Genomic DNA, 27,915 nt, shown 5'->3' with positions numbered 1-27,915 from the left:
TTCTTTATGAGACTGTTTTGTAAGCTTTATTGGATGTGTGTGAACTACAAGAATATTTCACAGCCAAATACAGTAGATATATGGAATAAAACTAACAAAAAGTAAGGATATCACCTACAATCAAAGGTACCACTGCTACAAAACCACACACAATGTTTAACCTATTAAAATAAGATTGTGGTTAAAACAAAAAGGCATTTACATTACACCAGATATTATACCAAGGCCATTAAGTGTACTACAGGATTGACCAACGACTGAAGAGTCAATGCTCTTTCTTCATCAGGCAGTACACATTGGAAATGAAGAATTTCATGGGAACCTGCAACAGGAAAAAAGACAAGTTGAAAAAACATGGAGAGAATTTTTAAAACTGGTTTGTATAATGACAGTGGGTTGCATTTACTACTAAGAACACAACTATTGAACAAGTCAACCAAAAATTAAAAAAAAGATGCAGAAACTACCACAAAAGCTGTTTTTGTTGGATTTTAATCTAAATATTAAATTTAAGCAGCATTTGATGTAAATGAGTAAGCTGATGTAATCAAGTTCTGAAGTTTAGAAAAATGTAGCAAAGCAAGAAACAAAACTTGTGTCTCTATCTTTCTATTCACATAGCGCAATTACTATCGGTATTGGCTACTCAACAGAGCCATAAACTCACCATAAATGCTGTACAATTGTCATTACAAAATCTCCTAAAAATACTTGGTGCGGTTGAGAGCTCTCTGCGCAAGCTGGCCGCTCTCATCCGTGATTTTCTCCCAGTCTGTCTGACCAACTACAAAACCAATCGCGCGTTTTCTGTCGGCATCCTTCTTCTCTTCGAGATCAGCCCAGCGTACCTGCAAGATCAGCAAGTTTAATGAGTGCAAAATGTTTGTTTAAATTACGACCCTCCCCAAAACCAAACAAGAAAAGCAATGAAAATTCAACAGGTGAGTCTTTGTTCAGTAAAATAAAAATACAGACCAACAATTCAATCATTTTCAAAACACGGCTCTCAATCTGCAATTCTCAAGAACATTCAGAAAAAAACTGAACAATAGGTAAACAGAAATAGCAAGTGAAAGCAAACACAAAATAATGTGCACCACATTACCCTCTTTTTGCCAGGTTCAGACATGCGACTGGCATAATCATCCGGCAGCTGGAGGAAGTCTTCCATGCCGGACACATCAGTGTCTCGTTTTCTCTTGCCTCCTCCCGCCAGACCATCCAACTTGTCTGGAAGGACAAAGCAGCATCTAAAGTCATCACCAATTCTACAACTGATGAACACTTATTTTGTCAAAGCTACTAAAACCTGGTAAATTACATGCTAATATGAAAAAAAATATTACTCTTTTATGATCGATGGCCATTTAAAGACATATTGCAGGCACAATTCATTAGGATTAAGCAAAGTTACGAGGGCTTCTCACACAGTGCCGAATTAGCATTTTTTTTTAAACCAGATAGAGCTTATAAAATCATTTTCAGATATATAGATTGTTTATTTTGTTCTGAAAAAAAGGGATTACAATTGTTACAATTTTTTCTTAGTTCGGTTCGGACCGAAAAAAAAATTCTAAATGGACCAAGTCACGTGCGAGTAAACAATCCTCTCGTTGTTCATGATGCACTTGCTTATTTTGGCTTTCTTTGGAAGCGGTCTTTATATTACTTCATCATTTTAAGCAAAAATCAAGGCTTCAGTATTTTAATGTGTTTTGGACAGTTGTTCTGAAATATGTTCGTCAGACCAAATTTCGAATATGTATTTTACTGTCTTTGCTCCAGGTTAACCCATTAGCAAAAGCAAAACAAACACTGCTGCTTTTCATGCAACATATGTAACCGTCCATTGGTTTGGATTGTTTTTTCCACCACAAGCAAACCTCCCAAGACCGCCTTGTTTAGGTGATCATGGGCCGATTTTTTAGTGCGGCTCCAAATGCAATTACAGTGTTCATACATGCCTAAATGAACCAAACTAATGGGAGAAAACGCAGCAGGTTCCAAAACAAACACTCCAAATGAGCCAGATGTGAAAATGCTTCTAAACATACATACACTTTAATGCGGCGTATAACTGTCTGAGAGGAAAATTAATATGTTTCAATTTCAAGTGACTTAAAGCAGCCAGAGCAGATCTACACAATGATATTCTAACAGATGGACAACCAGTTAATAAAACATTTCAGATGTGGTGTTTGTCCAATTGTTGTTACTAGCTTCAGTAAATGCAAATAAAATGATTCGAATTTGTACATTTGTAAATCCAGGGATAATTTACAAATGTACATGGTGCAAACGTAGTGAGAAATCTTGAAACCTTAATTAACCCAGGGAAAAAGTATGAAATAAATTACCCATAATTATATGACAAAGACCAAAAATGAAAAACAAAATAAAAAAAAGACGACAACATACAGTACAAACAATGTATACTGCTTGTGTAGAACTACAAATAAATAAATACCCACCAAGCTTTGCTTCTGAAGTGTCCATCTCCCATTTGCTTTTCGGAAGGTATCCCTATATTACAGAGAGACACTCCAACTGTTAATCCTCAGGGGATGAGAGACAGAGGGGACAGACAGTGTGACAGAGAGGGCAGGAACAGAATAGGGGCTGGGGAGCAATGATGATGCTTTGGATGATGAGAGAATAAGCTTGAGAAAAAGATAATTAATAAGTCACAAAGGCAACAATGAGCTCTCAGCAATTGGTAAACAGTCATTATTTTCAGGATGAGGAATAGTCTACTGAATACAGAAGTGCATGCATATTTGAAATCTACTGAGGTTTTTCTATATTCATACATTGTTGACTGCTTTACACATTCATTTAACTGTAAATCACAAAGCCAAGACACATTTTTGTAGCAGAGAGCAGTCTTTTCATGGGAAAAGACAAAAAGCCAACTGCACAACACGCAGAAAATACTCAAGACTGACAAAGGAGTCCACTTTCAAATGTAAAATTATTCTCTGCACCCTTCAGAAGTATTTCTCAATCCTGCCCAAGAGAAACCACCACAACACTGGATTTCAGGATTGAGAAACACTGCTCTTCTTTCATCTGACGAATATATAAATAGAAAAGTAGGAAGTTCTGTCATTTTTAATTTAGAATTTCCATTTAATTAGCGATACAGTTAAAAGTACCAATCCCCAAAAAACGGACTTCCCTTGATTAAAATCAGAAAGTTATAACTAGTTAAAATGTAAATGTCCATATCATAATTAAAATTAAATGGCTAAGTATTAAATGGTGATTTACACAAAAATCAAGAATTAAACAAAACTTCTGTATAAAGCAGTGGCTCTTATACTTTTTTGGTCATGCGGCACACTACTGGTGTAAAGTCATCCCCAGTTAGACCATCTACAAAATAATAGCACAAATTTCTGGATGAGAGATTTTAATGTTTCTAATGCACATACATTTAGCCTCGATGCATTTTCTCTTTTGTATATAGAGTTTAATAAAATGTAGTAATATAAAATATTTTCTCAAATTACAATGCCACAAAGTTCAGATTGCATGCTTGCTTCAGTACAAAAAGAGTTTGCTATAAGGAGTACAAAGTCTATAGATGAATAAACAATGTAAGATTTAGATTTTATAATCAGCTAGACTATAATGTCTTCTATGGATTATAATGTCTGGTATCATTTCTTAAAGAAACACAAAATCAAAAACAATCATTAGTTTTGCAACTTGCAACCAATCATAATGTTTGAAGCTGAAAATTTCACTTGAGACATTCATGCTTTTACCAAAGAGTGCATGTTTGTGTTATATAAAAATCACTGCATCATAATTGTCATAGCTATAGTTTATAATAGGGATGTGCATAACTAGTTGACCAGACAATACCGTTTCTCTAGTTGAAATTTGAAAAACCAGATGCTTACATTAATGTTTTTTGCACATGTATGTTTGCTTTATTTCTATACAAAGGCTACGTTCAAAATACTCCCATGTTACACTTTTCAAAATAATGTAGAGTTTTTAAAGTGTATACTGGAGCAGGGGGGAAAAAACATTGCATTTTTCCAAAGACCTTGCATTCCTTTTCTCCACTGTGTCTGAGCAAATTGAGACTGTATTGTGACAAAACCGTTCCGTTTTCATCTACATCATGTCAAACTAAATAAATTAACTGGATTAAAGGCGTGTTATACTACTGGTGATTAGGTAAATATACAATTATATACCAGTTTAAATGGGAAAAAATATGAAAAGGAAATTACTTGTACACATGACTGGCAGCAAAATCAAAATTGACATGTTGTCAAGTACTTTTCATACACGAGGACTGCATTCAAATCAGCACTTTTATTTGAGGATTTCTGTTAAAAATAGGCTATTGGGTTTGTATTTGATAATTAATTAATTGATCCTCACTGCTTATCGATTCAGGTGATTTGAATAAATATGGCTATATTAGCTAATGCTGAACTGCTATATCAGTGATAGATTCATTTGACCGCTTGATGCATCTTAAGTAGGTAGGTTATTTCAAATGAATAACTTATTCAGAGGTTTGTTAGACAAGTATACTACAAAATTTCCATTTGAACGTTAAAGGGGGGGTGAAACACTCAGTTTCAGTCAGTGTCATGTCAATCTTGAGTACCTATAGAGTAGCATTGCATCCTGCATATCTCCGAAAAGTCTTTATTTTTTTTATAATTATATAAGAAAGATGCGCTGTTCCGAGTCTTTCCGAAAAAAGCCGAGCGGGTGGGGGCGTGTCGTGTGAGCGGAGCTAAATAATGACGTGTGCAGCAGCGCGCTGCTATTGTGTTAAGTGTATCGAGTGCGTCGTAAAGCTGTCATCCCTAACAGCGGGGAAAAAACTTTATTCAAAATAAAAATATGGCTTTTAATCAGATACAGCCATACATCTATGATCCGGAATCAGACCCAGAGGCTGCAGTTGAACAGGAGCAGCAGCAAAAACGACTAGAGCAGGACGTCTCTATGTGGTACGATATACACTAACTATATAATATGCTTAGCGGCTTGTGTTATTTACATATTTATACTTGAATTATATCGTCGTATTTTTGTCTTTGAAGGTGTACATGTGGGAAGTGCAGTTGTGCACGTGTGTTTGTGTGTTTACGCGTGGTTTGTGTAGACAGGTTAAGTTAGTGTTTACATAGAAAGACACGGAATAGTAGCGCATTTGAATGAAGAAGCGTGCTTATTTAGTTCAACATATTTCCCCCCTCTTTGTGTATTGTTGAGTGCTTTTACAATACACAAACATAAAGTTACACATATAGTGGCCAGCTAAACAAATGTACACGCACTACACATCGCATGCTCCATTGATCAATTTCTATACATAGTAATATATATAGTAACTATACGTGATCATGTTTGGGCTACTTGATGAGCATAGACACAGACATTTGAAGCAGTCTAACTCACCGCCCGCGGTTCTAACGTTGGGACTGCTCCATCCTTCAGCATTAGGCTATTGGAAAATCCGGCGTCATGCTGGGCCATGTTTATGAAACAGTCGGCACCGAAATGCAGCGAACAGATATAAACATTCGCGCAACTCAGTTGCTGATCCGGAAAAGCAAATTACATCCACTGTTGCCTTACCGCGGGGTTTTGGGGGAATCTGTGCAGGACTGTCTTGGTCTGGCAACCAAAAACGCACTTTTTGATGTCATTGTTAATTGTGCACATTACCTGTGCAGCGCAGCCTACGAGCGCTTTGATGGGCATAGCCTGTTGCTTTCGCTCTCTCCCTCTCTCTCTCTCCCTCTCTCTCTCTCACACGCTTCCGGTAGAATTGTCCGTAAGGCCCATACAAGGAAATTCCGCCCCCACTAACGTCAATGGGGACGCATGATCGCAAAAAACTTGCCGAAACTTATGACTAACCGGAAGTAGTATTTTTGACAAAGAAATACTCCCATCAAACGTCCACCTTAACTTTTGAAACTTTGTCCATGTTTAGTATGGGATTCCATGTCTTTAAAAGTGTAAAAAGATCAGTATGCATGAAACAGCATTTCACCCCCCCTTTAATGAAATTAGTTATGGCGCGCACCCCTAGTTTATTGGACATAACTGGCCCAGTTCCATAAATATAGAATTCAAATTAAATATTGCTGAATAATTTGCAAGAACATAGATGCTGCTTTTCAACAGTGTTAAATATCAGAAGTACTACAAGGTATGGGACTGAACAGCCAGGTTGGAAGAAATCTTGTGTTTTACAAAGAACTGAACAGTCTCTTATATCCGCAGCTGTTCATTTGAAATCTATGAATATTTAAAATACATATAAATCAATGTTAGTTCTGAAAAGTAAGGAGTACTGGCAGTGGTACTGAAATACAAAGCATTTTAAAAGGTTTACATGGCTGTTATTGACACCAGCAAAGAAGGATAAATTGATTAAATGTTGAGGCCAAAACAAGGATACATACATTTTTCATCTGTATTACTTTTCTTTATGCTTTACTTTGTTTTCAAGCCATAATTCCATGTATTAAATTGGATTCTTGGTAGGTAAATGGCATTTGGCATCTGGAATGATTTTTGCTTTGGCTTATTCTTTCAAAGCCAGGATTCCTTTAGTGCGACTAACTCATCCTGAAATTTCAGCTTTTCAGTGCATAAAAAAAAGAAAGCTGACAAAGTATGTCAACTTAATTTTAGAAAGACTTCAGTCAAAAGGAGCCACAAAGCTGGATGTGCAAAAATTATGGACAAAAAAATGATTTATGAATTTTGTCTTGGAAGTAACCATACACACATGGACAATATTTTTTTTAAACAAACTATTCCAAAATAAAAGAATCCTTTACTTAAACTAAAATACACTGTCATTAGTCTGTGTAAAACAGTGCTGTGTAATGCTAGGTTCAGACTACACAATAGTTTTGTCTGTTACGATAGTCATAGTCAAATTATGATTTTGAATCCTAAATTCTTGTCATGGACAAGAAACATGTAAGACTACATGTTACTTCATGCGTAGTTTCATTGAGAAAGCAGAACTAGCGACTGACTCCTGGAAAAAGAACTTAAACAAGCCACATTAACTTAATGCTAATTCCATTACTCACTGAAGCACGCCTCCCCGTTTGCCAGCATTTATCTTTTTTCCATTCTGTCCATCTCATTTCACCATGTTTGAAAGCTTTGTATGGAAGAGCAAGTGTCCTGCTATTGGTGAACAAGTGTGTGCCAAAACTTCTTGTGTGTCATGTGAAGGCATAAACCCAATACTCAGAATTTGTCCTCTGCATTTAAAGCCCAAAGTATACTTCAGCTGAATGCAATTTCCCTCAGGAGGGTTTGCGGGCGTCCACACACACCCTCCGCGTACAGCCTAATTTTTGAGATGGTGCACGTACAACAGCGCACGCGCCAGGAAATTCAGAGGAGTCACAACAGTTGTACTATGCAATGTGCGCATGTGTGGAACTTGGCCATCTGCAGTTGGGTATACTTTGAAAGCTGTGCAGACGACCATGCGTGAGATGCACCCAGACGCGGATATTGAAGTATATCTGGAGCTTAACCCATCCAAGTTAGTTTACAAACATTAGAAGTAGTGAGTAATGAGCACACACTGAAAACCATGGACACAGGGCAGCCATTTTTGCTGTGGCACCCAGGAAAAAGTAATTTTGAGAATCAAACTCGTAACCGCCGGGCCATAACTCCATTTGGCCCTGACTGCCAATTCACCCTTTTTTAAAATGAAAAAAAAAAAAAAACATGCTAGTCTTTCTGTCGTGAAGCATCATAGACGAAGTTGGTTGTGATCTTCAACTATTACACATTTTACTAGATGAGACTATCAATTATTTCATCCCGAAGCCCATTGTCTTTTACGAATTATATTGCGTAGTCTGAACCAAGCATAAAACCAAAAGTTAACTTTCACATTTCGAAAAGCTTAATTGGTTAGACATCATTCAGTTCAACGTTTCTTTAAGCCCCAAAATGTCTACTTTTTTTTTATCTCTTTAAGAGTATTTTAATTTTCTTAATGCAAGAACTTTCTTGCTTGCTTACAATGCTCTCACAATATCTAGTTACTATATTTGTACATTAATTTCAGCTTGTTAGAACAAACCTAGATAAAGTTAGTCAACATAATACAAGTTGGTCTTTCTGGCAGGGTTGCCATTTGGTTTAGTTCTTTGCACATCTACCAAAGAAAAAAAGAAAACTTTTCTTCTAAAAGTAGCTTCACTGAATTAATGGCTCTATAGTGAGACCTGTTTTATTACAAGTGAACAGAGACAATAATACAGAGCAGTGTAGAGCTCCCTACAAGAGGAAACTGAGATGCTTTCAATTATTCCCCTGAATTGCATGTCCCACAGCAAAAAGTTTGTATTAAGAATTCAACTACAACATACATTACAAATGCATCTGTGTGAAGATCACACAATAATTGCGAGGCTGTTTAATATACACTATATTGCCAAAAGTGTTGGGACCCCAGCCTTTACATGCACATTCATTTAATGACATCCCATTCTTAATTCATAGGGTTTAATATGGAGTCAGCCTACCCTTTGCAGCTATAACAGCTTCAACTCTTCTGGAAAGGCTTGCCGCAATGTTTAGGAGTGTGTTTATGGGATTTTGACTATTCTTCTGGAAGCACATTTGTGAGGTCAGGCACTGATGTTGGACGAGAAGGCCTGGCTCGCAGTCGCCGCTCTAATTTTGTGTCCAAAAGTATTCTATCGGGTTGAGGTCAAAACTCTGTGTCCAAATTCACTCATCCATGTCTTTACGGACATTGCTTTTTGCACTGGTGTGCAGTCATGTTCCTACAAACTTGGGAGCATGTACTTGTCCAAAATGTCTTCGAATGCTTAAGCATTACAAGTCTTTTTCACTGGAAGTAAGGTGTCAACCTAAACCTTACCCTTGGCACAATGCAGTCAGGCAAGTACCGTTCTCCTGCCAACCACCAATCCCAGACACATCCATCGGATTTTCAGACACAAGCATGATACAGACGCACTGCATTCAATGCTTTGCATTGCACTTGGGTGATGTAAGGCTTGGATGCAGCTCCTCAGGCCATGAAACCTATTCCATGAAGCTCTCTACGCACTGTTCTTGAGCTAATCTGAAGGCCACACAAAGTATGGAGGTCTGTAGCTACTGACTCTGCATAAAGTTGCCAATTTCTGCCCACTGTGCACCTCAGCATGCGCTGACCCCGCTGTGATTTTATGTGACCTACCACTTTGTGGCAGAGTCGCTGATGTTCCAAATTGCTTCCATTTTGTTATTCTAGTAGTGAGGAAATTTCACAAATTAACTTATTGCACAGGTGGCAAACCATCGCGGTGCCAGGCTTGAATTCACTGAGCTCCTGAGGGCAACCCATTCTTACACAAATGTTTGTAGAAGCAGTCTGCATAGCTTGGTGCTTGATTTTATAAACATGTGGCCATGGAAGTGATAAGAAAACCTGAATTTACTGATTTGGAGGAGTGTCCCAATACATTTGGCAATATAGATAATTTGGCTAGATAAAATTAGATTTACATTAAAAAACTATATCATAGGAAATTCTTACAAAAACTGCTACTAGTTTAAAAAAATGAGTGACCTTAGAAGAGCAATGTGTTTGAAGCATGTTTCAGGTAACATTTTAAAAGCCTTTCTTACATTTTATTAATTGAAACTCAGAGATCAGTTCTACCAGCTGCATTTTTAAAAATATTCATTGCCAATTACAAGTCTCAATTGTAAGTAAAAATAATAATAATAATTATAAATTAGCTAAATGTTGTGGATCTTTAAATAAGGATTAGGAAAATATGAAGATTTAGGAGGACAAGCAGAGAAAGACAATTATAAATATCATCATAAATTACATCAAAGTTTGTTCATTTTTCAAACACTTTAAAGCTAGGTAAAGTCACTGCCTTTAGTAAAACGTGATATTTGCTGTTGCCAATATATTTGCTTGAGAAGACATTTAATAATCCATATTAAGAATATGGATAGCAATTATTTTACATACCCCAGGAGATCCCATGTCTCAGGAATATTCTTTTTTATTTGTTAATTTTTTATCTTGTTTGGATTGGGAAAGAGTATCCTGAAACATTGATCAATAACAAGAGCACTTACCTTGTTTAGGTGAGAAACTGGGTCAAGTAACTATAAAGTTACAATTTAAATTATTGGATAAAAGCATGCATGCAATGCGAGGTCCTACCAGATCTGTCTCGTCGTCATCCTCCTTTTTCATTTCAGCCTTTTGTTCTTCTTCAGATGGGTTGAAGTCTTCCATTTCCACCTATCACAAAAGCAGTATATGTTACTATAAGAAAAGCATAAGGAAAATACATTTACAATTTCTTTAATGAACATCATAACAGCACAGGTGATCAACAAACTTACGTCTTCAATTGCCGCATCCTGCAGTAGAGACCTGATATCTAGTCTTATCATATGGGGTGGTGCAGACTCCCAGCCACTGGCCAGCTGTGCACAAAATGCATATTATTAGTCAGACTCATGACCAATGCTGTCATATAGTTCTTGTGATAATCTGGGCATGTATTAAATCATAAAAACAGCAAGCGCTCTGTTTTTAAGTTAAGTGAAATACCTTTGAAATATCCTTTAATGTTCGCCCATGTATGTTTCTCTTTGTACATGTTTGGTGATCAGTGGTTATTTCAGCCAAGTACACCTGAGAATTAAAAGTGGGATATGAGGTAGAGATAAAAAGTAGTAACTGTCGCTCTAGAGAGATAAAAACTCAAGAGGAAGCTCACCTCAAATCCTTTTGTCTTAGCAGCACTCCAGAACTGGTCGAAATACTTCACTTTATCATTGATGGCATCCAGGATAATGAACGGAAAAAATCCATCATCCAGCGTTTTCTTAAATGTCTTCAACATGCTGTTTCGATATGTGTCTTCCATCTCTGGTTCATATTCATATTCAAGCACCTAATGAAGACGGCCAGGAAGACGTGCATGATCAGTTAGAGAAAATTAGGTTAGGTGTCCTTTTTTTATTTGATTTTTTTTTATAAAACAAACACAAAGGACTAGTTCAAACCTTGTTCTTGACACGCTTCCCAGTATCAGGGTCCTTCTCAACTTTTTCCACTTCGGTCATGAAATAATCATCCAGACCAAGAACTCTGGGTGGTGCACCACCACATTCAACCTCTTTATCCTACATCAGTAAAAGTATATATTTACTTAATGGATAAAGTGAAATGACCAAGTAATTTATAATTTAAAAAAAGCAAATACAAAACATCGTACATTAGCAAAAAACTAAGTTATTTTGCTCTTTCCTTTGGTTATGTGACATCTCCTTGGCCCAAAACATCTAATCTAAAATACTTTTAGCTATGTGAACTTGATGAAATCATAATGAAATGCAAATATGCACTGCAGTCTCAGCATTGCCAAAATGGGCAGTATAGATAACATTAGCTTAAACTACAGCAGATAGTTTTCTGTATATTTATGAGCTATCTTAATAATAGAATTGAGTTTAGTATAAATGTTTAGAGGCAACTCTATCGTCCATCCTGAGGACTTGTTCAAGTAGACCGAGCATGCATAATCATTAATAAACATTAAAATATCTCTGCGGTAAATGAAGGCACAACAAAAAGTTTTACCCTAATAAGTTTGGCCACATGACTTTTTCCACTTCCAGGTAATCCACGCATTATGACTACAATCTGAAAAGAAAAAATACTGTGAGTAAAACATGGTATTCAAAAGTAGAGCATAATTACAATAATAACAAAAAAAATGATGGCATACCCTGTCAGGTCGAGCTGATCGACCTGGGGGTTTGAGGATGTCCTCAGCATTCTTTATCTCTGGTTTCTTCTCCACACGAGGAGGGGGAACAGGTGCAGAAGGGGGCAGTGAGTTGGGTGGCGGGGCACGCTCATCTGGATAGCTCCTCCGATCGCCTGGGTAAGAAATATAGGCATCTTACACAGGTCCCAACTTTTCAGGCTTAGTGATTACTCGGTTATTAATGGTTGGCTTGTGTAAGAGGACAATTTTTAAGTGTTACTTCACTACTAGCAAAAATCAATAAAACTAGGTTGCCTATGCAGCTGTCTTCCCATTTGCTAAAAATGTAGGAAAACCTCCATACACACAACGCTCTGGGCATATTGCTGTCTAAGGCCATTCCCACCAATCTGCTATGGATATGCTTTACCAGAGTCAAGTACCGCCTTGTTTTAGTTGGAAATACTTTTCAGCCAACTTTTAGTCATATTTGTGTCAATTTGTATTGTTCCCATGTTCAAGAACTCAACATCCATTAGAATTTAGATGAATATAGATGTTATAGGCCACTTTCACTGAGTGCCCTATTTCAATGAGTAGTATTCATACGTATTTGTTTAAATGGTTTTATTATTAAACAAATTATATAAACCTATGTTGTCAGTGGACTACAAAAACTGGTTCTTGCCTTTATATTGTCATTCAAACCAGAAAAACGCTGTAAATACAGAGAGAATTCCACAATATATTCCTGAAATAAACTGCCATCCCATCAGTTCAGTCCAACTTACCAAAGCAAAACAATGTCATGTACAGGTAAGAAAGCTTTTGCCATAGTGTTCTAATTTTGCTGTTTAAAGAGCAGGAAGGTCTCAAGATAAGCATGGGCTATTCCAGTATATTTTTCTGTTAATATGAAAAATCAGTACATTTGGTGGGTGAATTATATATATATATTAGGGCCGGGACTCGATTAAAAAAAATAATCTAATTAATTAGAGGCTTTGTAATTAATTAATCAAAATTAATCGCATTTTAATTGCATATAAATATTTGACCTGAGAACAATGAGAAGTAATTTTTCACATGTATTTTTAGTATACCATTGAATAATGACTGAATACATAAGCTTAATCAACAAAATGTTGTTTATTTATTTCAGTCCAGCAGACCAGCGCAATGTTTGCCATTTAGTTTAGCAAAAGCATATTTGTGATATCGGAGGCTCGATGTGCTGCGGTGATACGCAAATTCCTTGTTGTATAGCTTGCACACTACCATGCTCTTGACGACGCTTCCATTCTTTCGTTTTTTAAAACAAAATTTCCCATCCACGGGGCCAAGCAAAGCAGTCTCATCAGCTTCTTCGTTCATGTTCACTCATGCCCTGCGTCTCAATCAGCTCCCTAGTTCACTAGTCAGGGCACTGATCAGAACATAAGTCAATGGGCTGACTCCCTGATCAGTGCCCTGACTACTGAACTAGGGAGCTGATTGAGACACACCCATGGTTTGTTGTTGTCGTGACTCCGGAGCGAGCGCTAGTTGGTGTTCCAGTATAATCGGTCCGTCGAAACTCATTCATTAAAAAACGTTCCGCGGTGCAAAAATAAGTGTGGTTAATTTTTTTTTTTTTGCGTCACGTAATTAATTAATCTTAATTAACGCGTTAAAGTCCCTGTCCTAATATATATATATATATATATATATATATATATATATATATATATATATATATATATATATATATATATATATATATATATATATATATATATATATATATAATCTTGCTTAGCAGCATAGTTAATGCTAGGCTAAAAAAAATGGCCAGCAAGTTGAAGGGATTGGTTACAAATATACATATTTGTGATGTAGAAAACCAGGGCGATTTCAAAACACGTTTGAGACTTTCTTTGGTTCAGTTTTAAGGAGAAAATTCTCAGCAAAGGTGCTGACATGAATTTGCACATGGTACTTAAAGCATATTCAAAAATAAAAAACATTTCCACTTCACCTTTAAAAGCTAAGAGATGGATTATTTTATAATTCACTTACTACCATAGCTTGAGGATCCATGGTCATAATGCTCAAGACTCCTCTCATAGGAAGACCTCTCATAACTTGACCGGCTGTAAACCTCTCGGTCCCTGCTCGAGCGGCTTGGGTGATCTCTTTCTCTTTCTCTGTGCCCTGGACGAGGCCCAAGTGGAGGTCTAAAACCAGACATACAAAAATAAAAAAATGTTTTTTCCAGTCTGCGACAAACTAGTGCTCTTCACAAAAATGTTGATGTAGGTAATTACATTTTTCAATATTAATGAACCAATATGGGTATAAAATACATAAAAAATTAGATGCTACTTATGACAAAATGGATGCAGCTATGGCTGCGACTAACTATTATTTTGATAATTAATTAGTTGTTCGATAATCGATCTGTGGCAAATCCATAGTTTAACTATTAACAGTATTTGTTTGGTTATACAAATGGTAATCAATACGGCAAAAACAGTTTTAGCAGATAAGAGGAATGTTCTGCATGAACACTATGGACAGAGTAACCTGTTACAGCCATTACATTATCCTGTAGAAACATCTCACATTTATATTAAAAGTACACACCGTTATCCCTTTACAGTTACTACTCAATATGAGCTTTATACTCAAAAAAATACTTCAATTACATGTTGCTGTTTAAAATAAAATTCACCATCCTAAATCTATTTCAGATAAATCGTAAAGATATTTCAGCTAAATTTATGTTTTTGTGCTGAATATTAATTGTCTCTGTTGGACACTAGTCTGTGTGCAGGTGCTTGTTCAGTGAAGTTTGAAGCTTAAAGCAGACTGTCCATCATGCTTTCACGCAGAATCAGAGTATATAACCTGTAAAATTTAATTTTTGCGCTGAGGACACAGACACACGTTATAGTGTGTTTTAAATGCTAATGCACGTTTTAAATAAAGAATTCTCATGTTTTGGGCACTTGGATGACATACCTTTCCTGCAGCAGCTTGCCGTTTCCACTCCACTATTTCTAGATTCATATTTTGTCCATAAAAATTAATTATTCAGTGTTGTAATTTGACGCGACTGCTGGAAGTTTACCGCGCACAGAGGCAGACCCGACTAATCAATAATGAGAATTGTTATCGATGATTTTCATTATTAGTAATGTCTTGAAGTACCTACCGTTCATCTCGTAGGTAACGGTCCCTTTCATATCTGTCTCTCTCATAATCCAGAGCTGGCTTCTCCCTATATGGATCTCTCTCCCAATCCCGGTCATAATCTCTGGGACCACCATATGGGTCACTTCTTCTGTCATAGTATGGGTCTCTAGGGCCAAGCAGTTCTAACAAAGAGAAGTTTGTCACACATTAATAAAAAAGAAAAAAACATAAAAATAAACACACCTAATGTTCTTATGCACACAAACCCAATGTTCAAAATTGTAATTTTTACAGAACAGAGCCAACCTTTCTCATACAGTCGCTCAGATGGTGGTGGGCCAGGTCTCAACACAATCCTCTCTCCATAAGATATCCTTTCTACTGTTGCACCTGTTGCATCTGCTAAATAAAAACACAATGTAGTTTAACAGGATACATTAACAATTATGTCAGTTGAGAGGCATAATATATACTGACCACGACCATGCCCATAGTCCACTGTTTTGGCAATGAATGCGGCTGTAGGGACAGGTGCTGAAGAATGAAGAAAGTCTGCAGACTGATTTGAAGGGGGCAAACCAGCTTCCAAAGCTTGACCAGGAATAGTCTGTCCCGTTTCTGACAATAAATTTGTAGCCTTTAAGAAAAACAAAATGGTCAGGTAATCAGTGGCTTTTCAATAAAATGCTATTGTTATTGGTCAGTTTCTAAATTGTATTATTTGAAACATTCAAAGAAAAATTCAAAGATGGCATACCTGCAGAGCACTTTTAACCTCAGGTGGAATTTCCAATCCAAGAATTCCAGGGGGAAGTTCTGAAGGCAACCCAGTTGAATCTGGGTTGGGAGCTTCTCCAAAAGCCCTCTTGCTTTCCTGGAGCTCTCTATGAGGTTAAATAAAATCAGTAAGATTTCAACTTTTAAAATCTTAGCCAGTTGGCCTGTATCACTTCAGTGTTATTTAAATAATGATACTTATAATGAAATCAATGTTACCGTATCATTTTCAGCTCCTGGGCAGCTTTTAAAATTATCTCATGCTGCCTTTGAGAAAGAGCAAGTACAGCTTTATTTGCACTAGGGGAAGACTGCTCAAGTGGGATATCCGAGGTTTGAGGTGCTGGCAGGCCAGCTAGAGGTTCTGAGTCATGTTCATAATGGGGCTTCGTTTCACCAACTGTATGAGAGTAACCTCTCTCTTGTGGAGGTAGAGGTGGTGGCCTTTCCCAATCTGAATGAGAGTGAAATGAAGGCTCCCTATCTCTTTCTTGATAAAGCGGATCATCAGGGTAACAAGGTCGTCTTCGTTCCTCTCTATATCGATCCTCTTCGTCGTATGGAAATGGTCTCTCTCTTCCCTCTAACCAGTGATCCTCTCTAATGTGCTCTGGGCGACGATGTGGTGGATACTCTTGGTCAGGCTGCTCCCTGTCCCATTCCTCACGAGAACCATAATACTCATCGTCTTGCTCATAATCTGGATGATATTCATGAGTAGGCCTTCTGTGCATGTCATCCTCTTCACCATATGGGTATTCCTCATAATTTCCTTCTTCGTGGGGTGGTGGGACACGCCACCTCTCCCTTGGCATTGGGGGTCTTATGGGTGGTCTTCTCATCCCTCTCCCCATTTCGTGGGGAGGTAAAGGAGGACGTCTCAGCCCTCGACCACGTGGATGAGGCCATCCCGGTTCTCTGTCCATTTCTTCATCAAATTCCGCTGGTTCTCTTGCCAAGATTTCATGAGGTGGTGGTGGCCGCCTCAAGTCTCGCGCCATCATGTCATGGCGGGGCGGTGGTCCCCATGGGCCTACACCACGTCTGAATCGTGGTCCCATGCCCCCACGTGGCACCAAGTGAGGCGGTCCATGTGGGTTGTGTTGCAAACTTCCAGGAGGAGGGGGGCGCCTTGGGCCATGAAGCATAAATCGGGGATGGAAAGGGGGTCTTCTGGGGCCTCCTGGAGGAAAAGGAGGTCTAGCATGCATGGGAGGTCTTATCTCTGTCCAGTATGGATCTTCTTCCTCCCAATAATCCTGTGGTTCTTCTTCCCAGTTTTCGCCTGGATGAGTGCTCTCTGGGTACTCTTCTGGAAAGTGTTCCTCCTCTGGATGCCACATCTCAAGCGGTGCTTCCTGGTCATCTGTTTCTTCAGCATCATCTAAAGAGGGGTCTCTCCAAACCAAATCCTGGTCCTCTCCATGCCTTGTGTCATCTGTTTCCTGATGGTCATAGGGATCCTCCTCTATAATTTCTCTCTGGCAGTTGGGATCGGGCATTTGTCCACCATACTGCCCTCGACCACGTGCACGGCCCCTGCCTCGAAGAGGCACTGGCATTGGCCCTTGGCCCCTTCCTCTACCTCGTGTGACCTGTGGGGGACCTGTCGGCGTCATCAAGTGTGCCCCCCTAGAAGCCTCCTTAACTGTATCAGGTTTAAACTTATCATTTTGAGGAGGTTTTGCTTGTTGTGGTGGCCCATTAGCAATATGACCAGTTTTAGGAGGTTGTGAGCTAGAGTTCTGAGATTTTTTGTTAGTGGCGTGTGGACTTTCCGTAGGTAAGGATGGTTTAGTAGCATCTTCTGTTGGCTTATCTTGCTTTGCATTGTCAGCAATGGTACTCTCAGATTTATTATCCTGAGTTTGAGGAATGGGACCACTCTGAATAAAAAATCCATCCACTGAGTCCAGTAAGTCATCTGTTAGTGACGGACCAGTGGAAGCAGCATCTTTTTTGCTACTTTGATCTAAGGGATTTTTTTGTTTTTCTGGGCCTGTATGAGGTGGAGGAACTGGGGGTGCATCAGGTTTTGCTGATTGTTGCTTTGTTTGAATTCCAGAGACAGGACTGGATTGCCCTGGTTGTTGAGGGGGTGCAGGGGGTCTTTCAAAACGTGAAGGTGCATTATGCCTAGGGGGGTTCTCAAGTCTTGCGGGAGCCCCAAGGAGTGGAGGATTACCTCTGGGAGGTCGGCTAAATCGCTGGCCAGTGTCAAATCTGGGTGGCCCACTAAACCGTTGCTGGGGTGGCGGTTCAAACCGTGGGCCTCTGGGACCTTCAAACCTGAAAAGGAATTAAATAAAATCAGTAACCTAGCTCCAGAAAAAAATGTATTAGCCAAGTAATCCTTTTTTCTAAATGCAATACCTTGGGCCATCAAATCTTCCATGAGGCCCAGGGGGGCCAGGAGGTCGAACCCCTAGTCCAGGTGGTCGAACTCCTGGTCCATGTGGTCCAGCAGTTTTACATGTTTCAGAGACAGAATCTGGAACAGTAGATGGGAAAGGTTCTGCAGGTGATGGCCCCGGTGGAATAACTGGTCCAGTGGGTGGTGGGCCCTGTGGTGAAGGTCTTGACATGGAATCCATGTTAACTGGAGGAGGCATAGATGGAAGCCCTGGGCCGGCTAAATGCATGCTTCCATCTGGTCCGGGGAGTCTATGCATGCTTCCTTCTGGTCCGGGGGGTCTATGCTGCCCATATTGTCCCATCATGCTTCCATATGAAGGACCTGTACCATACTGAGGCTGCATGGCTCTTAGGGTCGTGACTCTTTCTTGCAGATGAGCTGAAGTTGAATTCATTTGCTCCTGCCATTGCCTCCACTGGGCTTCATAATCATGCAGCTGGTCTTTGTGTGGGTATGTCTGAAACTGTTCTAACCACAAATTAAAGTGCCTGTCCCATTCTTGGTACAATGGAGCAAATCGCTGTTGCTGCATTTCATAGTGTTGCAACTGCATTTCCAAGGGCAATGTCTGGTGGATATAATTGAACAATCATAAATAATATTGTAACATTATTAAAAAAATATATAATTTTTAATTCTCTAGAGACCAAGATATTTTCTGAGCCAAACATGCAAATTAAGAACCACTGAGAAATATTACAAGTAAGAGCCGGCCATGGGTTTTTGGGGACAGATGCCAATACCGATATTAGTCTGATATCGATATATCGACCAATATTGTTTACGTATAGAATTGTAACAGCCAGACATTTGGACAAACTTTCCCATTGATGTGTCCAAACTTTTGACTGGTACTATACATATAATACAGTGTATCCATAATGTACATATATTGTCCATAAATACAACAGAACAAAGATACAAATAAAAAAAGTTATTTTTAGGAAGGCTATAAAATAGTAATCAAATGTAAAATATCACTTCATAGTCTAAACTGTGTATTATGTATTATATATATTCTATATATATATATATATATATATATATATATATATATATATATATATATATATATATATATATATATATATATATATATATAGATTAACCCTTAATAAAGTTATTTAGTAAGAGCGGTTAGCAGTGTTTCCCACACATAGACTAATTTGTGGTGGACCACCACAGAATCAACACCAGCCGCCACATATTGCTTCGTCATTCATTCATTTTTACACTATTTAAAAGACGCATGCATATTCGACCAGCTGCATTTACTTTTAGCTCTTCCTCCGCCTCATGTGCGTGCGTCTCTTACTCACTCACACACACACTGTGTGCGTTGCATTCGACTGTTGCATTTAATGTGGCATAACAGTTAAAACCAGAGCAGTTGAATAACAGAGTTGCGACATGCCTTCATCTTGCGGGAGCACGCGTGATCACGGCACTCTTAATAGTTCTAAACAAACCAGCGCTGTGTCAATCAACACATTTGAATAGACCAGTGTTTTCCAACCGGGATGCCGTGAGCAGGGGTGCCGTGTAAAAGGTGCCGGGATGCACTTGCACCGCGGTTCATCTCACATCTGATGACGCATCTTTAATATGGGTTGTAACTTGAAAATAATGCTTTATGTATGTTTGTCGATGGATATACGTCCAGGCTCCTCAGTTATACACTACAACAGCGATGATAAAAGAAAAACGTGGGCAAAACGGTCTCTCTTTCTAAACTTTGTTCAATGCATGCGAGTGCAGCCATATGTGTATGACCAGTCATTTTCACCATCATCACCCGCGTGTAGAAGACACGAATGAGAAGATTTGTCTCTGTGCGCTCGTCCCAAAGCGTGCACACGTCTCACAGCGCGCAAATCAGAGGTGGACAAAGTACATAACTATTACTTGAGTAAAAGTAAAAGTACTACTGGTCAAATATTACTCCGTTACAAGTGAAAGTTGTAAAAACAGATTTTTACTCAAGTAAAAGTACAGAAGTATTTGTTTTAAGTATCAAAGTAAGTTTCCTTTTTTATGCCAATGCATTATTTTATTATTGTTGTATAAATGCACAGTCATCATGGTTTACGTCATACAGTGATGCTCCATCTGACGTACTAGCATACGACTAACTTAAACTAATTTAAATACTTGTATATACATTACAAACCTCTTTACAAAGCTGCTGTCACTTTAAGGCCAAATGCATGGATCCAAAACTCTACCCAACTTTACTCTTCTCTTTCTCCCAGATGTTTATATTCTTAATATTTTATAAGACATGCACCAAGTGTATGCCAACTAAACTAATCTTGATTTTTTTTTTTTACTGAAACATACTTTCAAAGAATGGCTATGGGTGCACACACTTGTGCCTAAGAACCGTCTTCTTCCATTTTGCTATGAACTGATCAGTGTTCAAAAAAAGTTGGGAAAATGTATGTGACTGAAACAACAACAACAAAAAACCTTTTAAAGATGGAAAAATTCATCCTCCGACTTTCAGAGTTGCTACAGAAACAACTTTCGACCTAGATAGAAATGTAGTGGAGTAAAAAGTATGATATTTGTCTTTCAAATGTAGTGAAGTCAAAAGTTTCCAGAAAAAATAATACTCCAGTAAAGTACAGATACTCAAAAAGTGTACTTAAGTACAGTACTCAAGTAAATGTACTTAGTTGCTGTCCACCTCTGCCGCAAATATTGAGTTATCTTTCAAATCCTGTGCTTGAACGGACAAACTTACACAAAAAGTATGTCAAAATGTCCATCTTAATGAGTATCCAAGCAGACAGTCTGTAGCCTACTCTGTATGCCTTAAGTGAACTTTATACAAAAAAGACGACAACTATCCTTGAATTAGGTCTTAAAGGGGCAGTAACCTTTACTGCTGTCTGTTTAATGTCAAACAAAAGATAAAGACATCACCCACTGCTCTTGATTGAATAGCTTTTGTAAGTTTAATACGGGTTAATTTTTAATTTAAACAGTTAACTATGCAGTTATTTTACATTTGATTACGTTATTCCATTTCTGTACCTAAAAACTAATGTTAGACCCACCTGAAAAACTTGAAAAGCATTGTTTATTTTATTCTTATCTTTGCTCAATAGTATTTATTTGTGCTGCTGCTTGTATTTAAGTTATTTGTTCTTATTTTCTTTATTTTCATTTGACAGTAGTCCTTTTTCCCCTGAATGTAGCAAATACCGAACTTTACTGAAACCGAGAACTTAAAATCGTGAAACAAAGCGAACCGTGAGCAATCTGTACCGTTACACCCCTAGCGTAACTTATGCGAGGGGGTGCCACAGAATTTAGAAAATTTTCAAAAGGGTGCCATTACTGAAAAAAGGTTTAGAAACACTGGAATAGACAACAGTTTTACTATACAGGTATTTGCAGCAATTTTTGATAAACTGTACACCAGTGTGCATTGATTATTACATCAACTCCATTTACAGTGTCATTTTAAAATGGAGTGATGAAGATGCAACATTGTAATGATACGCTCTTGTATTTAGCCCAGAGACATTCCTTACTATCATAGTGAAATGTGACCGTACACCATTTTTCAATTAAATAAATGTTATAAAATTAACTATATTTTAGTTTAGTAATATTTATTGAATATTTTTATTTGTGCAATAATAATGGTCCATTAATGACCACTTAAAAATATATTTAAAAAAAAATGTATATTATTTATAATTACAATTAGTGTAGTAATCGAGGTTAAAATAGAGAAATCCAATGCAAAGAGGCAAATTAGAGTCATTTTGTGGCCGGAAAAATAATAATTTTCATTTGTAATGCCATTACCCACAAAGTGCCAGTATGGCTCTTTAATAAATAATAGTCAAGTTGCTTAAAGTATTGCAGATCATAACTACGTACTTATTTGTAGGTTTTACATTTGAATACATGTTAGACATGGTCAAATACTAGATTTCTTTCAATGTGAAATTTTAAAATGTTAATACCCCCCACCCCACCCTTACCTCCACCACCGCACATTGCTTTCGAATCTGTGGGAAACACTGGGTAAGTATTTTGTCATCTCGTCTTTCTTATGAGAAAAAAGCGTCCCTGTTATTTCCATGTGTTAACTGTTATCATGTCAGGGAGCGCTATTACACATTTCTAGCCTAGAAATCTAGACGCACCCTAGCGGCAGCAAATTTAATCTGCCCTCAAGTGTCGTCCAGCAACTCTCAATACCCTTCTGAGCTGTATTCGCCTAACTCTTGCCGGGTCAATCTCATCGTGTATAGAGTCTGTGGGCGGGGCCATAATGACGACGGCCGAGTTGCGTTTGCGTGCTTCTAGTAAACACAGAAACTGGCGAACGTTGGTCTTTCGAATCAGCTTTGACCGCGACTCTGGAAGACTTGGAGTTAAGCTTTTCTCTGAGAAAAGAACGGCACTGAAGTCATTCTTAAAAAGGGAAGATGTGTTCGAAGTTTTGCCAACCGGATCAACAAGCTCTGCTTCACCTACGTTGCCCTGGTTGGTTTTAGCTCCATCCTATCGCGTGCAGAGGGAGTTTGAAAGACAACCGTTTATCCCGCCCTTCGGATTGAGCCCTGTCAATGGTGAGTTTCCAGACCAAACATCTTGATGTGGGTCTGGCTTGTCAGGCTAACACATTTCCTGAACGAGTACAGAATCTCCTGATCAAAACACGCAAAGAAGCTGCAGAAATGAGCAATGTCATTTAAGCAGATGCATATGTAAAATAATGTGATCATCAACATTAAATAGCATATAAATCAAAATGGCTGTTACTAAATGAAATGTAGACTGTCTAGCTTTGGGGGCGTTGATGGACTCGACTCCATCTGTGTTTGATCATTTTTATGAATCCAATCTGGGTGTGCTGAAAATGTAAATTGTTCATAAAACGTACCCACATTCAAGTGTTGATTAAACATTTTTATATATTGCATGTTTAGATCTTCACACAAGATATCCTGTTGGCCATGAAAGTTGTGAAAATTATCAAAAGCGCTGGCAAGTGTCAAATTTCATGTTTACGTTTACTTAAGAAATAACTGAGTATGTATACGATGATACTCGACAAGAAAGGCATTTTGACATAATTTCGTGTGATTATTCACGTGCTGCGAGACGTGTGGGCATGCTTGGGTGCACGTTCATATCAGTGGCATATACAACGATGCGATTTATCTGCGACAGGCTCATCTCGACCAATAAAATGGGCAGACCGATAAATCAGGCTCTAGTTATAAGACCAACAATTGTACCTGGAGATGAGCTGGCTGTTGAATAACTTGTTGGTACTGTTGCAGGATCTGCTGTAGTTGAGCATGCTCTTGCATCAGTGCCTGGTACTGAAGGCTTGCCCTTTGGTGCTGCACATGCTGCCAATGGGCAGCTGCCGCCTGCAGCTGCTGAAGACGAGCTGCTTCAGCTGGGTCTCCTACTTCACTGATGCCAGTGGGCTGTGATGAATATCAGTAATCAATTAAATATGATATAAATTAGGAGTAATCAATTGACACTGTACCCCATTGTTAATGGTATAAAACAGGTTATAAAATGTACTCATCAAAAACACAAAATATGAAAAAGCACAAGTGGTTGCAAATAGTATGCAGAAGAAATTACCTTTGATTCCTCAGGTGGTGGAGGAGGAGGGGGTTCCTCTTTTGGAGGTGGTGGAGGAGGGTTGCTCTTTGGGGGTTCAACTGGAGGCAGAGGAGCTGAAGCATGGCCTCCAATAGCTGAATTTTGATTCTGCTTTGCCCTCTCATTTTTTAGCTTTTGCAAATTTTGACGGTGCTGCTGGTACCAATAGTCCTGCTGCTCCTGTGCACAATACATACAGCATTTTAGCACTGTTCGAATTCAAAAACTCGGTGAATGTACAAACTAAATACTTTTAATAACAAATAAACATTTCACTCAAATATGAAAACAGATATTTTAATGCCTGTGTCTAATAACCACCAACAACAACAAAAACACTAGGCCTATATTCCAAGACTTCTGGAGCCAAACAACTGCAATTAAGTAGTTCGATCTCTCTCCCCCCATTGAACATTTTCTTACATGTGCACCACGTTTGGTTGACATGTGAGAAAAATTAAAACACTTACTTTCGAATCTGAAAGCAGAAGCAAAGAACCATACTTTTTAAATAATGTAATTTATGAATTTTACCATGGTAAATCGATAAAGTAATTTTTATACCACCCACATTTTTGGCTTCAAGCAGAAAAAGAGAATTCTTTCACGAAGACAATGATAGAATAAAATGATCCTATTTTAAGGTGCAGAGAGAAAGCAGTCAAAGAAGCTAATAAACACAGGGAGCTGTTTGGAAAACATTACTCGCTAGGTAATTTATCTATAACGAGAAAAGCCCAGAAAGTATGCCCAATCATGTAATATGTTTTAGTGTACTTGAATATCACGGATGTTAAATACAAATCAAATAAATATGTTAATGTAATTTTTTTTATTCAAATTTGTATAAATACACAACTTCCGTATATGAATTTCCAGAATAAATATTATTGTTATTGTACTGCTCTTTGTTTCTTTGACCAATGCCTTGCCATAAACGATATGTAAATTAACCATGGTTAAAGGGTTAGTTCACCCAAAAATGAAATTGATGTCATTAATGACTCACCCTAATGTCGTTCCACACCCGTAAGACCGTTCATCTTCAGAACACAGTTTAAGATATTTTATATTTTAGTCCTAGACTAGAGCATATGCAGTCTATGCACACTTTACTGTCCATGTCCAGAAAGCTAATAAAAACATCATCAAAGTAGTCCATATGTGACATCAGTTGGTTGATTAGAATCTCTTGAAGCATCGAAAATACATTTTGGTCCAAAAACACCAAAACTTTAGCCTAGAAATCTAGACGCACCATAGCGGCAGCAAGTTTAATCTGCCCGCAAGTGTCGTCTAGCAACTCTCAATACCCTTCTGAGTTGTATTCCCCTAACTCTTGCCGGACCAATCACATCGTGTATAGAGTCGGTGGGCGGGGCCATAATGACGACGGCCGAGTTGCGTTTGCGTGCTTCTAGTAAACACAGAAACTGGCGAATGGCGGCGGTCTTTCCAATCAGCTTTGACCGCGATTCTGGAAGACATGGAGTTAAGCTTTTCTCTGAGAAAAGAACAAAGAACGGCACTGAAGTCATTCTTAAAAAGGGAAGATGTGTTCAGAGTTTAGCCGACCGGATATGGTGAATGTTTAATCTATCAACAAGCTCTGTTTCACCTTCGTTGCTCTGGTTGGTGGTAGTGCTATCCTATCGCGTGCAGAGGGAGTTTGAAAGACAACCGTTTATCCCGCCCCTCGGATTGAGCCCTGTCTATGGTGAGTTTCCAGACCAAACATCTTGATGTGGGTCTGGCTTGTCAGGCTACTAAAAATGACTTTATTGAGCATCTTCTCTGTGAATCGATCAATGATTCGGGTCGCCAATGTCACATGATTTCAGCAGGTCGGATCGTGTCAAACTGCCAAAATCACGTGACATTGGCGGCCCGAATCATTGATCAATTCACTGATTCATGAACCGTTTGAATCTTTTAGGAGGAACACGGAAGAGAAGACAACGTTGAATAAAGTCATAGTTTTTGATATTTTTGAACCAAAATGTATTTTCGATGCTTCAAGAGATTCTAATCAACCCACTGATGTCACATATGGACTACTTTGATGATGTTTTTATTCCCTTTCTGGACATGGACAGTAAAGTGTGCATAGACTGCATAAGTTCTGGGACTAAAATATAAAATATCTTAAACTGTGTTCTGATGATGAACGGAGCTCTTACGGGTGAGGAACGACATTAGAGTAAGTCATTAATGACATAAATTTCATTTTTGGATGAACTAACCATTTGTGTAGTAACCATGTTTCTTTGGCAGAATGATTACCATTTGGATTACCATAGTTTTACAACAAACACAACGGTTTACCTATAATGTAGCAAAACCATGGTTAATTTGTGGTTACAATGACTTAACTACATGGTTAAATGGGTAACAAAACCATAGTTTTTCTTTGTAATTTCAATGCCCTGTGTACCTGTCTGCTGTGCTATCTGATTTAAATGGGGGATTTGACAGCATTAGGAAAATTGAAACTTGTCGGAAACTTGGACAACTATCAATTTTCAATAACAAACAGTGAAAATATAGTTGTTTTGGATATGGTAGCATGGCATTCTTTGAAAGACACTGTATTAGACAGAAAACATGTTCATGAGCTTTAACGGTGTATTCTAGGAGCTGTTATAATGTTTTCACCATTTGAAATTATATTTCTGTCATTACTCGTTAATTAAATGGCATTTTAATAAAGGAGTACAAAAATACTCACAGTAATCAGGCCATTGAAGGTCTACAGAAAAGATAATTAACAAAATATTGTTTTAAAAAGCTTAAAACGGAGTACATATCACAACAGGAAATGGCATGTGATAGTTGTAGGAACTTTATGTTTATCCAAATATGATTTATAAATATGCTAATTTCAATGAACTTTTGAATTCTACTCTAGTCGAGCAGGAGATGCTGCTGTATACATTTAATTTTGTTGTTACGCAATATAAGCAAGAACACAAAGAGGAGGAAGAATAAGAGGAAGAAGAAATGCAAGAGAAGCTTGCCTGCTGAGACATCGACGAAAAGTCTGGCTTTTCATCCGCCACCGATGAACTGGTATCGCTAACCTGTGGTGCTGCAGATAATGAAGAGGAAGCGGGCTCGGGGACTGGAGGTTTTACTTCAGGCGGCGGAGGCTGAGGTTGAGGCGGGCCACCAGGACCTCTCAGAGTTGATGGGTCTTGAAAATTGTTGGGTGGTGCGGGATGACCAGCAACGCCTGCCTGCCAGTACGGAGAAGGCCCACCGCTTGTGGTGTTGGTGTTGCCGGGGTGATGCAGCACGGATTGCAGCTGCTTCTGATGGAGCTGCTGCAATTGCTGCATTTGTTGTAAATGCTGTTCGTGTAAACTAGAGAAATTAGATGACGGTGTAACTGACGGAGCGCCATATCCTCCGAATCCTCCTCCTGTTGGTGCTGCCGCAGTCGCTGCAACTACTGCTGCTGGTGGTGGTGGGGGCTGAGCTCCCCTAAACCGCGGGCCGAAGTGTGGAGGAGGCTGGGGTCCACCTCCGTAACCGCCCCAAGAGGGATGCATGCTTGATCCGAGACACTGCGGGCCAGGCAAGGCCTAGCCGCCAGATCGCATAAAGCCGGTTAATTTGAAACTATCGCTACTAAAATTTGAAAATATGAACGCAGTTATAAACACAGACTCTTAACTATTTCATGAAAATATAAACATCAATGTATCTTTACAGATGTGCAAGAAACAAAACGTTTGCATCCATAATTATTGTTCGAAAGCTATTTCCTCGCCGAGCCTGCGCGTGTGCCCGACTGCGCCTGCGTCCAAGCATCAGCGTGAGCGTGACGCCCACTTGCGTAGTACGTCATCGCATTTCCTCTACGCTCTTCATGAACGTGTTATGGCGCATTACCACCACCTGTCGCACTGGTTCAGCGACTAGTGCTTTTGAGCTGAAATTATTTCAGGTTTGAAACTATAAATTAAAAAGCGTATTGTGCACAAAGCTCTCTGAGCTTATTTTAATGAGCCATAGTTGCTAGAATTTAGTTGTTTCAGGTTTGTTTTTGCCTTTACGTTGTTGCCTGCCTTTTACACTCCAACTCAGTAGGTGGCGGAA

The 27,915-nt window shown here is 38.6% G+C and overlaps 1 protein-coding gene across 3 annotated transcripts; it reads right to left on the bottom strand.

Moving 5' to 3' along the window:
- Positions 1 to 27,643, bottom strand: ylpm1 (YLP motif containing 1). Of its 3 annotated transcripts, none has more exons than XM_067417275.1 (21): positions 26,832 to 27,643; positions 23,794 to 23,994; positions 23,430 to 23,627; positions 18,120 to 18,730; positions 15,966 to 18,035; positions 15,727 to 15,853; positions 15,447 to 15,606; positions 15,276 to 15,371; positions 14,989 to 15,151; positions 13,851 to 14,008; positions 11,811 to 11,965; positions 11,663 to 11,725; positions 11,086 to 11,205; positions 10,797 to 10,973; positions 10,628 to 10,711; positions 10,417 to 10,500; positions 10,232 to 10,312; positions 2,472 to 2,523; positions 1,106 to 1,230; positions 668 to 848; positions 1 to 322 (listed from the first exon to the last, which is right to left on the bottom strand). In XM_067417275.1, exons 1-20 carry the CDS (start codon positions 27,363 to 27,365, stop codon positions 702 to 704), a joined length of 5,406 nt encoding a protein of 1,801 aa, XP_067273376.1. In that variant the 5' UTR covers positions 27,366 to 27,643; the 3' UTR covers positions 1 to 322; positions 668 to 701. The 3 variants fall into 3 exon arrangements, with proteins under 3 accessions (XP_067273376.1, XP_067273377.1, XP_067273378.1); XM_067417276.1 differs by having other exon boundaries at positions 15,276 to 15,368; XM_067417277.1 differs by having other exon boundaries at positions 26,895 to 27,643.
- Positions 27,644 to 27,915: the final 272 nt, after the last annotated feature.

Source organism: Pseudorasbora parva, chromosome 15 (assembly GCF_024679245.1).
Source record: "Pseudorasbora parva isolate DD20220531a chromosome 15, ASM2467924v1, whole genome shotgun sequence".
In the NCBI taxonomy this organism is placed as follows: Eukaryota; Metazoa; Chordata; class Actinopteri; order Cypriniformes; family Gobionidae; genus Pseudorasbora; species Pseudorasbora parva.
Note: the sequence above shows the minus strand (reverse complement) of the source record. Positions and strands in the feature narration are given on the sequence as shown.